The following is a 14,244-nucleotide window of genomic DNA, read 5'->3' as shown; positions in this document are numbered from 1 at the left end:
TGCCAGTTTCAGCGCTGAAAATGGAAAAATGTTGTTTCGGCAGGCTGAGCTGGAGCTATGACACATACTGTACACATGGCACAATCTCTAAGGGCTACTATAGCTGCAGCTATTTGAGGTGAATAAAACAATCTCTCAAACCTGGGTGGTTAGAAATGTCTCAAGACTCCAAACTAAGAACTTCAACATTCATATTGAGTCCACAGTCTAGTCAGCCACGCACTATAATAGACTTGACATGTTTTTAAGATATGTAAGATATATTTACTTTGGTCATTGACATTTACACATTTCCGCAGGTTGTTCGAGAAAATAATCTGTACATTTTTACACTGAACCTAGTGACATAGAGGACTGAGACAATATGAAATTATGAATATGACAATGCGATTGAGACAGTATAAAAATGGTATGGGATACTGATTGATATACATGACTTAGGCACTTCTCCAAGTCTAAGGTCACTTGATTTATTAATGTATTGTACACTAGTGCCAAGCATATTCCATGAGGCGTCGGCTACAGATGGTGACAAGATGTCTGTGGGTTTATGCAGAAAAGCTGGCTCAACGTGCAACATGGAAGATTTAGTGGATTCTGCATAAAGTGGATTCTTTTTGCGCCGATGTTCCACATTTCACTGGCGTATACCACTTTGGTAGTTTAGGCAATGATAGAAATCTTAGATCGACTTGAATTATTTGAGCTAAAAGCGGTAACCGGCTGGGTTCCCAGGGTAAAACTAGAAGAACAGCATTCTTCTAAGTCGTGTCTAGTGCACACGGGGTTTGGTGTGATCAGTGCATTTCAGTAAGGATCAAGGAAACTAGATGTTTATTTTTTATTCTTTCAAGTGTAAAAGTTGCCCTGGAGTGCACGCTCCGCCGGGATTGGGGCGGCAGCTCAGGAGGTAGAGCCACTCGTGTAATAATCGGAAAAGTTGCCGGTTCAATCCCCGGCTACTCCTGGTAGCGTGCTGAAGTGTTCTTGAGCAAGACGCTTAACCCCTAACTGCTCCCGAGGAGCCTTGCATGCTTCACTTGTATAAATGGAAGTCACTTTGGACAAAAATGTCAGCTAAATAACATAATGTAGTGACCTTGCAATATCATTTATATATATATATTTTTTTATTTAGCCATCCTGAATGGTCTTCTCTTCCCCTGACCTTTTGTTCTGCAGCCACCTTGTATATTTGGACCGACTCTTTTTGTAAGCAAATTTAGCGATGTCGACCATGAACACCCAGGCGAGAATGTACATAGCAACTCCCCCGAGCTTCATTATCAGTGGTGGCCTGGGCGAGGTCAGCTCATGGTAAAACAACAGGGTGCCCACTCCCACCCGCACGGTGGCAAACAGCAGGATGAAGAGCAGGTCCGCGGCGTCGCCCAGGAGGCTGTCGTACAGCCCGGCTTTGCGGAGGAACCAGCGGCTCTGCAGCAGCGGGTTGGTGATCTCGCTGCCAAAGATGACGGCGCAGGTCTCGCAGCCCGACCGCCCCATGCCAAGCGCCAGCAGGATCCCCGCGATGCTGGCGGCGTGGTGGGCCAGCATGATGGGCCCCTCGGAACGGTAGCACACGCACCAGCCCATGTCGAAGATGAAGTAGCCCAGGCAGAGTGCCAGGGCGAGGGTCTGCAGGTCAGTGTTTTCCGTACCTGGAGGACATGGGATACAGTGGAGGGGTGGGTTCAATTAATCCTTAGGATGAAGTAGTCACTTTTAAAAAGTTACTAGTACCTATATTTTAGTTACCAGTAGAGATTCCAAGTACTAGTAACTACTTTGAAATGTCAAATATTTGTCTCTAACTAGTATCTTTACAAATTGTGACTCGTATCTATACCGATTTTACAAGTCACTATTAATAGAGCACTTGTACTTATTCATTAGTGACTCGTGCCTTTTCTTGCTGCTACTAATAACATTTAAAATTAAACTATCAACAAGCTCTTTTGACTGGTAATGGTGTAAAAAATGATGGCAAGCCGTTTTAACATTTAATCCATAGGACAAATGTTTTTTAAAGTTATTTGTACTTATATTTTACTTATCAGTTGGTATTCCAACAGTCACTGGTAACTATTTTGGTTTAACTAGTCAAATTGTATTTGGTACTAGTAACTTGACCAATTTTTACTCATAACTACTTAGTAGTAAAACAAACAATGTTACTAGTAACAGTAGCAAGAATGGGCACTAAGTCACAAAATATCTCAAACACGGAGCCCCTAGGATTCAATGACAAAATTGTCCAAATTGTTACTAGTAACATGCCAACATTTACTAGTAACAATTGAAATAGTTACTAGTATCTAATAAATAAGTGCTTGTAACTTTTAAAAAGTGACTAGTTCGTCCTATGGATTAAATGTTAAAATGGCTTGCCATGGATTTAGAGCGGTGGAGAGGGACACAGGACTCAAATGAAAAATGTATGTAGATGGAGAAACCCCACACGACAGAGCATTCTCTGAAACAGAGAGCATAGACCCCCTGCCTCGCAGTTTGACCTCAGTCGACCTTGGTAAAGTTCAGTGACCAAAATCTGTAGTGACCCGTTGTTAATCTTTGGCATGGAGTTTGTGGAAGCGATTTTGGGGAGAGAATTTCAGAAGTTTATTTTGAAACATTAAAGGGGACCTATTTTGAAAAAAAACCCAACCTTTTCAGTGCTTATGCACATATATTTAGGTCTCTGATGGACTTACTAGCACACAAACTGTCATATAAGACGATCCAGTCAGTTTTTTTGTGGGCTGCCTAGGTGAGAAAACTTTCAAAAGACTTGCATTTTGGATGCCTTAGTCCCTTTAGGGAGTCTTAAGAATCTTTTGGGTGATTTTGATGCTGGGATCTGAGAACGCTTTAGTTAAAAGTGTTATTTTAGTTGTTTTATTTATTGACTTTTAATGTTGGAGATGGATTTATGGTGTTTTAAATGTGTACGTATGATCATTGTAACCAGGGCACCATCGAAAATTAGACCTCTGTCTCAATGGGTTTCTCCTGTATAAATAAAGGTTAAATAAATAAATACAATTATATATTCATAAAAAAAAAAATGTATTAATATAAATCGTACACTTCATCCCTTCCTATGCCAAAAATTATTATTTCTTGCCGGTTCAATAATCCAGTACAATGACACTCAGAACCTGCAAATTCTAAGCGTCTCAACAGTTCTTTATGATTTGGACTTAGAACACAAAAAGTAATTAAAAAAAAAAAGTACATTTCTTTTACACATTTAACACAAAAGTGTTAATTTACATTCAAACTTATTTTGGTCTGGCTCCTCCTAAGTAATCAATGAATATTAATACGACTACACGAGCTGTAAAAGAAAAGTATATAATACTGGAATACCATCAACTTAACAGAAGTTGTATCCAGGAAAACTTTAAAATACCGGAGGATCTCACTGCTCCTTCAGGCGTACGACACCTCAGAAGCTATGGCAATGGTCTTCAATATGTATACTATATATACTGTATATTCTAGAGTTTCTGCTCTCTATATCTGGATACTATGTTACGAGGTGTTATATTATGGAAGCAGTAATATCGATTGAGATTGATTATTAATGTATACATGTTTTTACCTCCAGACTGGGAAAAAAACTAACTAAATGCATGACATTGATATGTAACGCATTACTGTAATTAATTGATGATTTTTAACACTGTGGTATATGCAACACCCTGGCCACTAAATCCAACTGACCTGCATGCGTGAAAGGCCAGGGTCCATCTATGAAGACAACATAGGTGGTGAGCAGCACGATAAAGATGCCGTGGGACAAAGTCACCAGCCGGCAGTTCCATTCGGGCCCCCGCTGGGCGAAGGTGGCACAGAACACTAAGTAGAGGGAGAACCAGCCAGTCAGGCTGCAGCTCACCTGCACAAGCAGCATGGCCTCTCTCTCTTTCTCTCTTTCTCTCTCTCTCTCTCTCTCTCTCTCTCTCTCTTTCTTTGTCCTCTCTCTTTATTTCTCTGTGGAATGGAGAAATGGTTTCAGTTAAATTATTAACAATTCAATAAAGTCACCTTGCACCCTCATAATTAAAAAAATGAGAACAAGTGATACGCTTAGTAAGAATAGGCGTTAAGCCAACAGTATCATACTACGTATGACCTCTAGAGACACTGCACTGATTAGTGTGTTGTCTATTCTAGATGCACAATGACCTGAAATAATATTTTCATAAGAACAGGCTGCAATATATGCAAGACAAGTCGGCTTACATGCACAAACTCAGCTTTGGCTCACCTTGTCTTCTCCTGTCAGTTGTCCTTCTATTATAGGATTCACTTTGGAAATAGCAGCAAATGCAGTGAAATGCAGTCTCGGTCAACATCGGTAACACTAATTTTCTATTAAAGTTGTAAAAAATGAGCCTATATCTCTGCTGCTCAACTTAGTTTGAAACAGGTACATGTTTGCTCTGACAGAAGGTGGCCACGTCTACTCAAGTCGATTAGTGGATCCCAGATCCCTGCCCACTGAATCTTAGACTGGATCCTCTTAAGGGATTACAATTGCGGCTCCTCTCAAGATACCCGCTTTGTATAGAAGTGATAGAAGGTCGCTATAGGCCCGCTCTTTGAGAAGTTGGAGGCTGAATTTTTGAGGAAGGATATCTAGCAAATAAGAACAGAACCTCCGTCCATGCATACCGGGGAACAAAAAAAAAATATAAAAAGGTTGCTTTAATTGCACATACATATTTGAAAAATGCAGGTGATTCCATTAAAAATTGACCAATATCTTTTAACAGACTAAAACTTGTAATTTCAATATCAAAATTCTCACAGTTTCATTTTTGATAAAAGCTTTAATTTAAATTTCCGTATTGATGGTGGTTCCCTTTAAAGGATCCAGGCAAATAACAGGGATGATTGATGTGCAGGCAGCAATACACGGGGTCCAGGTTAGTCGTGTTAGACACAAATTACAGTTTTCACATAACACAAATGACTCCGTATCGACACCAATTACAAATTTTCGAGTTCCCATGGAACATAGCGTCAGTTTGTGCTGTCGCTCGTCTTTACATCAGCATTACTACGAAAACGAGTTACAGTTTTCCGAGCTTCGATCGAACGCAGAATTGGCCCCTGCTGTCTGTTGTCTCGAACCAGCGCGAATCCTGCGCAAAGCAACCACTACAGACCGATGGAGCCTACACTGCACACCCCGCCAGGTACAAATGCCTTCCCAGGGATGCCACCTGCACGTAATAACAAATTGGATGATGATGTCACAAAGCACCCTGCCCACAAACGAGTCACGCTGCGCCAGCGTTCTGCAAGTTCTAGTAAATTTGCAGAAGTTTCTCACTAATTTCTGCTCCAAATGTAGATCGACGTGGATCAAACTTGAACCACAAAATGTCTGGAACGCCTCGGTTCCAACAAGATCTCAACCATGCCCGTGGGTTTTGCGGTAGCCGGGCACCAGACAATTCTAGCCCGCAAAATGCCGAAGAGAAATATAATACAGGTACTCCTCATTAAAAGAAGATTCTGTTCCTACAGCCAGGTCTTTAAGTGAATTGATCGATTATTTCACGTGTTATTTCACGGTAAGGGGTCGTGGCCATTGCGAACACTAGTATAGTAAATACTCAGAGACTTCGGGAATGAGACTGAGACTGAGAAAAGTGATGAGATGAGATGTATAAACTGTATATAGTATATACAGTGTATATAGTGTGTATAGTATATATAGTGTATATAGTGTATATAGTCTATATAGTGTATATATAATATATATAGTGTATATTGTATATATAGTATATATGGTGTATACAGAGTATATAGTATATATAGTATATACAGTGTATATAGTATAGTATATAGTGTGTATACAGTGTATATAGTATATATAGTGTACTTAGTGGATATTTCAAGATTCAAGATTCAAGATTTTTATTCGTCACTTACATATACATACTTTCATACATATATGCAGTGAAATGTAATGCAACGCACCCGGTTGATAACACACAATATGTCCTAGGAAAAATTTCTAATAGCCCGACTAACTGACTCCTAAAACGTAATACAGTAAGTCGAATACTTACGGAATAAAATAAAAATATATAGAATAAAATAAAATACAATGAAAATAAAATGAAATAAAATGGAATAGATAGAGGGAATATGCTTATGTATATGGAATAGGCAATTATGTATATACAGATATGTGCATTAAAGTAGCATGTGAACGAAGTGAGGTAGTGTTTGGGATAATACAGCACAGTATACAACAGTCCGGCGCAGCAATACGGCATCACTGAACAACCCTGAACAGTGACACAGTATGCGGTACAGTATGCTACATGCAGTACATAGTGTATATAGTATATGAAAGGTGATGCGCGATGAGATGCTTGACGCTGAGACGCCGCGCACGCAGTGTGCATACAGCGGCGTTGTACGCCGCGCACAATTCAGACTGGTCAGAGAGCTGGTCATAAGTCCGAACGGTCGTTAAACAGGTAGGTCGTTAAGTGAGGAGTACCTGTAATAAAAATCGGAACAAAAATAATAGGGTTCCAGATGGACGATTAGGCTTTGGCTTTCTGTTCCGGCCTGTTTTGTGTCCGCAGAAGTTCGGTCGTTCCTCCCTGGTCACAGTGTAATTCTATGATCGGGTGCTGTTTGCGGCTGTGGGTGCGTTTCCTAAGCCGCAACTAACGGCGGTTCCCATTCTGAAGTAGGGCTGCATGATTGTGGCTAAAATTATAATCATGATGATTGTATTCAATTTTGTGATCACGACGATTTATCCATTTTGGGGAACATAATTATTTGATGGTACTTTGTGACTCAACAGAAAACTGCCTTCACAATAATAATGCATTTTTATAAACTCGTCAAGACATCAACTAAGTTAAGTAGCGCATAATCTGTGGGAGCGCTAGATGGCGCTAGCGAATCATAAGCGAGGACGACACCCGGAAGTAAGGGATAAATCGCACTTCCTGTTCCTACAGCGCTTGAATGGCGGCGCCCTGTGGCTGGTGACGTGACTGTAAGACGCTGAACCGGAGTAATGGAGGGAGTTCTGTTGCGACAAATGTTGTGATATTGCACAGGAGGTGTTGTCTGTTAAACGCGTAACGTCGTTCGGGAGGAGGTGAAGGTATGAGGTTCCTGTAAGGAGACTGATTTGCTTGTAATTCATAATAAGCACTGCCCCGCACATGAGTCTCGGTGTGTAGTATGTCTCAAATATCTAACTTTTATATCTTGGCAAGAAATGTTTCCTCTTAAACTCAGTTGCATGTAGTTTTTAATTACACTCATAATTATGTAGCTTTTAATATATATAAATATATATATATATATATATATATATATATATATATATATATATATATATATATATATATATACCTACATACATACATACATACATATACACACACACACACACACGTGTATATATATATATATATTGGTTATGAATATTCATTCATTCCTATGCAACAGTTTCTTGTTAACTTTGAGTTGCTTAAGCTTACTCTTCGGGGATATTCCAGTTTTGTCCACATGGGCTCGGCCAGTTGATCTACCTTCCAACACACTTAGCATGGAGCCTGTCGTGTGGCTCTGTGTTGGACAGACAGGGATGAGATTGGTTTTGACCTTCTCGTCTGAATCTGGCGAGATAGATAAAGATAAATAAAAGCTTATAAAAAAAAAAGACACAAGATAAAAACCCTATTTGTAGGGCGATGGTGTACTGAAGGGCTACTGGAGCATCCCTTTAGGTGACCGTGTTCCTGCATCCTCTGTTCCTACAGGATGGCTCTGACGTGCGTACGATTGTGTTTCCGGCGCAGAGGGCACGCGGTTCAGGCTTATACGACACTCTGCAAAGCCCCCGGACCACGGGAGCAGAAGGACAATGCTCCCGTCTTTCAGTATGTTGGGAAGAACAGAAAGGCCAAGCACAAGGTGTTTGTGTGGGGATTCAGCTTCACCGGCGCTCTGGGTATTCCCAGCTTTGTACTGCCTGACAGTGGCCGGAAGAAACCCCGGAAATACCAGCTCACGCCCTACCGTCTGGAGACTGAAGATCAGGTATGTTTCAACCTCTAGTCCTGCCAGTTCTTGAATTATGCGCTGCTGCGGTTCAACAGAGCAACGCGGTTTCTCCTTCCAGTCAATCACGGCATTGGCTAATTTCTTGATTTACTGTGATTCAAATCAGAAAGAGGCCCAATCAGCAGGTGGGATTGTTTGGAGGAAAGTTCTATATATTTGTTGCACACCATTTGGAAAATGCAGCCCTACACTTAAAATACAAGCCATAGCGAATTTTAATTTCCCCATTTTACCCATGCATGCTTCTCTTTCGTGGAAATCAGAACATACTCAAGATCAAAACATTGTCTTGAATTGTAGATAGTTGTTACTATATTTTTTGGCCACAACATAAGGGTAGTTTGGGTTTTTGGCTGAATCAAGTTACTGAAGGGTGGGTGTGTGATTGCCTAAATATGGGGGGAAAAACAACCACATCCCTCTAATGTATATTGTGCATTGTTGTAAACTAGACGATAAACAAAAACTCAGTGCAGATGTTAAAGCAGAGCATTTGCAGATGTGCAAATGCTCTTCATGTAACCATCACTCTTCTGTGGCATCACTCAGGAGAATCATTGTCGGGCCTAATCGCCACTTTTAATCTTTCGGTGCGCTCCTCAGATCTCCTCTGCTGCTTGTGGCTACGGCTTCACCCTCATCGCTTCCTCCACCAGAGACGTGACCAAGCTGTGGGGCATGGGCCTCAACAAAGACTCTCAGCTGGGCTTCCAGCGCACGCAGAAAAGCCGGCGTAAGACAATAATACGCGTGTGCTGGTTTTTTTTTTGTTTCTTTTTTGTTTTTCTCAAAAGTCTTTGGCCAATGTTCCGGAATGACCTTGTTTTATTTTCCTTCTTTGCTCCCTTACCCAACTGTGTTTCCAGTGCAGAGCTACGACTACGTGCTGGAGCCCTCCCCCGTGGCCCTGCCGCTCTCTACCCCCCAGGAGACCAGGGTGGTGCAGGTGGCCTGCGGACGGGCCCATTCCCTGGTGCTTACCGACCGAGAGGGAGGTGGGTGTTGTCTCCCAACTAGCTTTAACTCTGCCCGTCCGAAGGAGATGACAGATTGGTACGGAAAGATTGTTCGATATTTGTAAGTTAACAGAACAAGTCAGTTAACGCAACGCAACGCATTTCCAAAGAGCTCCCGTCAACTTTGAACAACGCCGCCATTACTATTATGTTTTCCGCTACCTGTTAACTGTACTTAATAACCAACCACAAACGGCTCATAGCGGTCAGCAAACCTGTCTTAACACCACTATGACGTGTGTACAATTGATCTCAGTTGTTAGTTCTTAATGACATAAATGTTACCTCCAAGTCCATCTTCACATCTCTCTCTCTCTCTCTTCCCTCCCCTCCCCTCCCTTCCCTCCCAAAAAGTGTTCAGTATGGGAAACAACGCTTACGGACAGTGTGGGAGACCGATTGTACCAGAGGAAGTTTATAGGTATGAGTCTCAAAGCCCAGGCACACACACACACACACACACACACACTGACGACTGTGTTGCTGTCATGCTGGACATGTGCATTTCAAGTCAAACTGTCTGAGGTTGAAATCCTCTGAGGTTTATGTTGTTGTTGTGTCTGTTGTTATTGAGAGTCCAGGCGGTGTCATTTAGGGCTGCCAAAATATGTTTTATTAAAAAATGTGTACATTTTGTCATTACTTTTGTGATCTCAAAAATGTTTTCTTTCATACTGCTACAGTTGGCAATTTTGGTATACCTGGAAAAAAATAGTGACTATATTGATTGCCCTGTTCCTACATGTACCATCATTTCTCACAGAACTAATTGGAGTATATGTCCTTTTTTTGTTTTTAAGTTCATAAACGAGTGCATCGGCTATGATAGTTATATGTGACTTGGAGGATACTACAAGGTGTGTGTGTGTGTGTGTGTGTGTGTGTGTGTGTGTGTGTGTGTGTGTGTGTGTGTGTGTGTGTGTGTGTGTGTGTGTGTGTGTGTGTGTGTGTGTGTGTGTGTGTGACCGTCTCTTTTGTTCTCACACACACAGTGGCAGCCACATCATTCACAGGATAGAAGGCTTTGACAGCAGGGTCACCCAGGTGAGGGTTGTGGACAGACCCTCCACCCGGTTATGTATGGGGTGGAGGAGGGAGGGGAGGGGTGTGGTTATTTTATCATGCCGCATCATTTCTTACCTGAAAGACGGCACACCAGCACCTGGTGCCGAGTCCGAAACGCAACCCCAGCGACGTTCTCGTTCCTTTCAGGTGGCGTCTGGCCAGGACCACAGTCTGTTCCTCACCGAGACGGGCAAGGTGTACGCGTGCGGCTGGGGCGCCGACGGCCAGACAGGTTGGAGTTTGGGCTCTCAACTTTTATCAGAAGGGCACGCAATTCTAGGACAAATCAACAAGAATGCTCGATTTGACCTTCAAGTTGCGGGTATTCAAGGATTTTCTCATCGCTGCTGTCGTGCTCGCAGTGTCTCCCAAGGAACTCTTCCTGGTGTTTATCACTCCCGTGCAGCTGAAGCACCGTCAGCCACCGTACCATTCACAACACTGTCCTCGCAGCCACCAACCTATGAGGAGCCTCAGAATTGGCTAATTCCACGGGTCCAGAATTGCAATGTAATGTTGAAGGATGACTCCTAAAGGATAACATGAACTTTATGATGAGATCAATCACCAGGTGATGTCCTCAGAAATGTTTCTTCTATGTCCCAAAAATTAATTTGGAAACATTCTGGAAGGCATTGCGCTGACGTGGCTTTGACTTGGATGAATTGCAGTCTGGCCAAATGACCTGCTGATAACATCAATAGAAGCTTTTTTTTATATATAGAACCCTATCTGAATATTACCTCCAAAGTGCTCTACAAAATAATAGACACAAGATAATACTAGTTAAATATAGTTTCCGGAGTCGGGCGTCTGATATTAAGCTCACTGAACAAGACATTTATCTATCTATCTATCTATCTATTTACTATCAACTTGACACCCACCCTTCTCTCCATCGTTCCACCCGCTTGCCCACCAGGCCTGGGACACCATGAGGTCAGCGCAGGGCCGGCTGAGGTAGCCGGGGAGCTGGTCGGCGTGGAGGTCCAGCAGGTCGCCACCTACGGGGACTGCAGCTTGGCCGTGTCCAGGGACGGACAGCTCTACGGCTGGGGTAACTCGGAGTACCGGCAGCTGGCCTCGGTCACAGAGTCGACACAGGTGAGCTACCATAGAGTCCAATCGTTTTAAATTGTATATTCACGACAAAAGATGACATGATAACATGTACATTTACATACATGTACATGATTACATTACATTTAGCAGCTTACAGGAAGTACATTTTGTCAGTAGTGTCAAACCGGTGTATATTACAGTCAGCGCCAGCGAAACCTTCTCTAGGAGCGAGCAACATTAGGAGCAACATTAGGAGCAACATAAGTAGTAACATTAATAGCAAAATTAGTCGTTTTATTATTCATTTTTTAGTAAGTTAGAAAGTGAAGGAGAAAGAGATTCCCACATGACGGACAGGGTCCATGTGTCGTCTGAAGAGACGGCTCGACGAGGGAGGATTGTTCAAGTTGTTACTCGGGCAACAACTACTCTATTCATCGACATGTATCACAACGCACTGTTTCTTAGGCAATACCCCTGTCACACAATTTAGGAATGTTGACCTACTGGGAGCAGCATTGATTTAATTTTTTTACACACATACCAGTCATGTGACCGTTTCTGTTTCCAGATCAACTCTCCTCGACGGCTCCCACTGGACGGTTGCGGCAGGGTGGTTCAGGCGGCGTGCGGGGGCACCCAGGTGGCCTTCCTCAACGGTCAGTTAGAGTTGAATTACACTGTGGTGCTTTGGAAATCTTTGACATATTAGATACCAGAGTTTTGATGTCGCAACTCTGGAAATAAGTCACTCGGTTCGAACTCCAAGCTTGAGAATCGCAAATGCTAAACGTAAACGGCCGTGGTCGTCACCATTAACAACCGGCTCGGTTGTTTTTTTTTTTTTTTTTTTTTTTTTTTTTGGGGTGTGATTGTTATAAATCCTCTATAACCCTAACCCCACCTGCTATGAGCCGATTGTCCGGCTCGTTCCTTCTGCCACGTGTCCAGAGAAAGGAGAGGTTTTCGTGTGGGGCTACGGCATCCTGGGAAAGGGCCCCCGGCTCTCCGAATCGGCGACTCCGGAGCCCATTCCCGCCGCGCTGTTCGGCCGCTCGGAGTTCAGCCCCACCGTGACCGTGAGGGGCGTCCGCTGCGGACTCGACCATTTCGCCGCCGTCACGGGTGAGGCGGCTCCTCCGGCGGCTAATTGTTACTGTTATAGCGTATTGGAAGAAAAGTCTGAATGTAAACGTCTTATGTTTATTTTTTTATGTTAGTCTAGTCTTTGTGGTTATAGTCATTAGCAATTTAGCAGGGAAACCTTTCCGTGATTTAAATATAGTCAGTGTTTTGGGTGTAACACACACATTGACAGTACGTGTCGCCCCAGCTGGCATTTAAAGTTTCTCGGAACCCACCTTGCTGCAACATGCTGTGTTCAGCACCGTTATTTGATCGCGTCCTTCCAGATGGAGGGGAGCTCTTTGTGTGGGGCAAGAACGTCAGAGGCTGTTTGGGCATCGGGAGGAAAGACGACCAATACTTCCCGTGGCGGGTAAGCGGACACTGGCTTCTACGGAGAGAACCTCTCACCCGTGTTTGGACTTAAGCGTTTATTCCCCCTTGTCATTCTTTCTTCACGAAAAAGAAGATCCATATTCAAAATCATTTTTTTCCCAATTTCTTTTTATACAGGTTACGGTACCGGGTCAAGTGGTGGACGTGGCGTGCGGCGTTGACCACATGGTGGCGCTGGTGAAGTCTCTCCTCTGAGAAAATCACCACCGGAGCAAACAAAAGCCAGGATGTTTGCCTCGCTCCAACGGTGACCCTTCCCATCACACACCGCAGGGAATCTGCTTGGGCGCTTTAATGTGTTTTTGTTTCCCCCCTATAAAGATGTGAAGCAGCTGCTCTTCACAGGAGATCCAGATCCCACTTCTTTTAAAAAAATATATATATATATAAATATTTTGACAAGAATTGACCGTTAGGTATATTCAAATGAAACAATGAGGCTGTGACTCTTCTAATGCAAACATAGGCCTTAATTTGACTTTAATTATACTGCAAAATCATTTTCAAGCTCACATTTATTTATGTTAACTAGGCTTTGCTCATCCTTCCAAACAACAACAGTTGATTAATTTGGTGCCCATCCGTAATCTGACTTCGGTGATTGCGTCTCCATATTAATGCTGCTTTTGCACTCCATGCCGCATTGGGTGTCATGTCAGCAGATGAAAATTGGCAGGGGGGGGGGGGGTGTACAGTGACTCAAAAGCTGCGGCAACGCTTTGTGTGACGCACACGAGCTAAAGCTGGCAAACATGGATGCTAGAGAGCTGTCTCGCCAATGTGGAGCCAACTTTGTAAAGGAGCTGTGGCTGTGGCTGTGTGTGTGTGTGTGTGTGTGTGTTAAGCAGCTAAAAGGTGTAGAGTCCCCTGCGCAGGTCAACCAGGACATGGCTGTTTTCTGTGGTGTTTACTCAGGCCAAATAATACAGCCAACTGGTACCCAGCTGCTCCTTCGCTTGTTTTCATTGTTGTTAATGTCCTTCTTTCCGGCCTCCTTTCGGATATTTTTTTTTTTTTTTTTTTTTTGACCTCCAGGATCACAAACCCTCTGAATTCACTAACTAAATGAAGGACCAGACCAGATTGCATTTGTGTTTAGCACTTATTCTTAAGTGCTGCTATGTTTCAAGCCCGGCCTTATTAAGAATCGCTCTCACAGCTTTCCACTGCAGTGGTGCTTTCTTTCACATAAAAGACTGTCTGACCATATTGTGAGCTTCCTGTTTTCAAAAAAGGAGATTTAATGTGTTTTTACAGCTTAAACATTTGCCGCATTGGACTACATTTAAGCACAGCAGAGTGGTAAGTTTGTTAAAAGTAAAAGCGTCCAGCGAGGTCATGCTATGAACAGTAATAAACGATGGGAACCAGCATCCTTTGTTTTTGTTGGTAGAGAAATATTGAAATTTCTAAACGTGCGTCGACATATCATGGTGTCTTGGCAGAATTGACCAAG

At 42.9% G+C, this 14,244-nt stretch overlaps 2 protein-coding genes across 2 annotated transcripts; one reads left to right on the top strand and one right to left on the bottom strand.

Annotated features, from left to right (window-relative positions):
- Positions 1 to 1,134: 1,134 nt before the first annotated feature.
- On the bottom strand, positions 1,135 to 3,925 carry tlcd5b (TLC domain containing 5b; the record flags this gene model as incomplete). Its single annotated transcript, XM_080013417.1, has 2 exons — positions 1,135 to 1,661; positions 3,730 to 3,925. Coding segments are annotated over 2 exons (723 nt in total), but the record flags the coding sequence as incomplete, so codon positions are not given.
- A 3,143-nt stretch (positions 3,926 to 7,068) lies between these two features.
- Positions 7,069 to 13,290, top strand: rcc1l (RCC1 like). The gene is made up of 12 exons (XM_080013904.1): positions 7,069 to 7,156; positions 7,821 to 8,100; positions 8,728 to 8,857; positions 8,991 to 9,119; positions 9,495 to 9,561; positions 10,133 to 10,184; positions 10,353 to 10,437; positions 11,128 to 11,309; positions 11,839 to 11,926; positions 12,219 to 12,392; positions 12,680 to 12,765; positions 12,906 to 13,290. Exons 2-12 carry the CDS (start codon positions 7,822 to 7,824, stop codon positions 12,981 to 12,983), a joined length of 1,350 nt encoding a protein of 449 aa, XP_079870030.1. The 5' UTR covers positions 7,069 to 7,156; position 7,821; the 3' UTR covers positions 12,984 to 13,290.
- The last annotated feature ends 954 nt before the right edge of the window (positions 13,291 to 14,244 follow it).

Source organism: Zeus faber (genome assembly GCF_960531495.2).
Source record: "Zeus faber genome assembly, chromosome: 14".
NCBI lineage: Eukaryota > Metazoa > Chordata > Actinopteri > Zeiformes > Zeidae > Zeus > Zeus faber.
Note: the sequence above shows the minus strand (reverse complement) of the source record. Positions and strands in the feature narration are given on the sequence as shown.

Bases quoted from the DNA above. Each gene is read 5' to 3' on its own strand.
- rcc1l (XM_080013904.1), top strand. From the start codon at position 7,822: ATGGCTCTGACGTGCGTACGATTGTGTTTCCGGCGCAGAGGGCACGCG. The intron at 10,438-11,127 runs GTTGGAGTTTGG...CTTGCCCACCAG, and splicing joins GGGCGCCGACGGCCAGACAG to GCCTGGGACACCATGAGGTC. The intron at 11,310-11,838 runs GTGAGCTACCAT...TTCTGTTTCCAG, and splicing joins CGGTCACAGAGTCGACACAG to ATCAACTCTCCTCGACGGCT.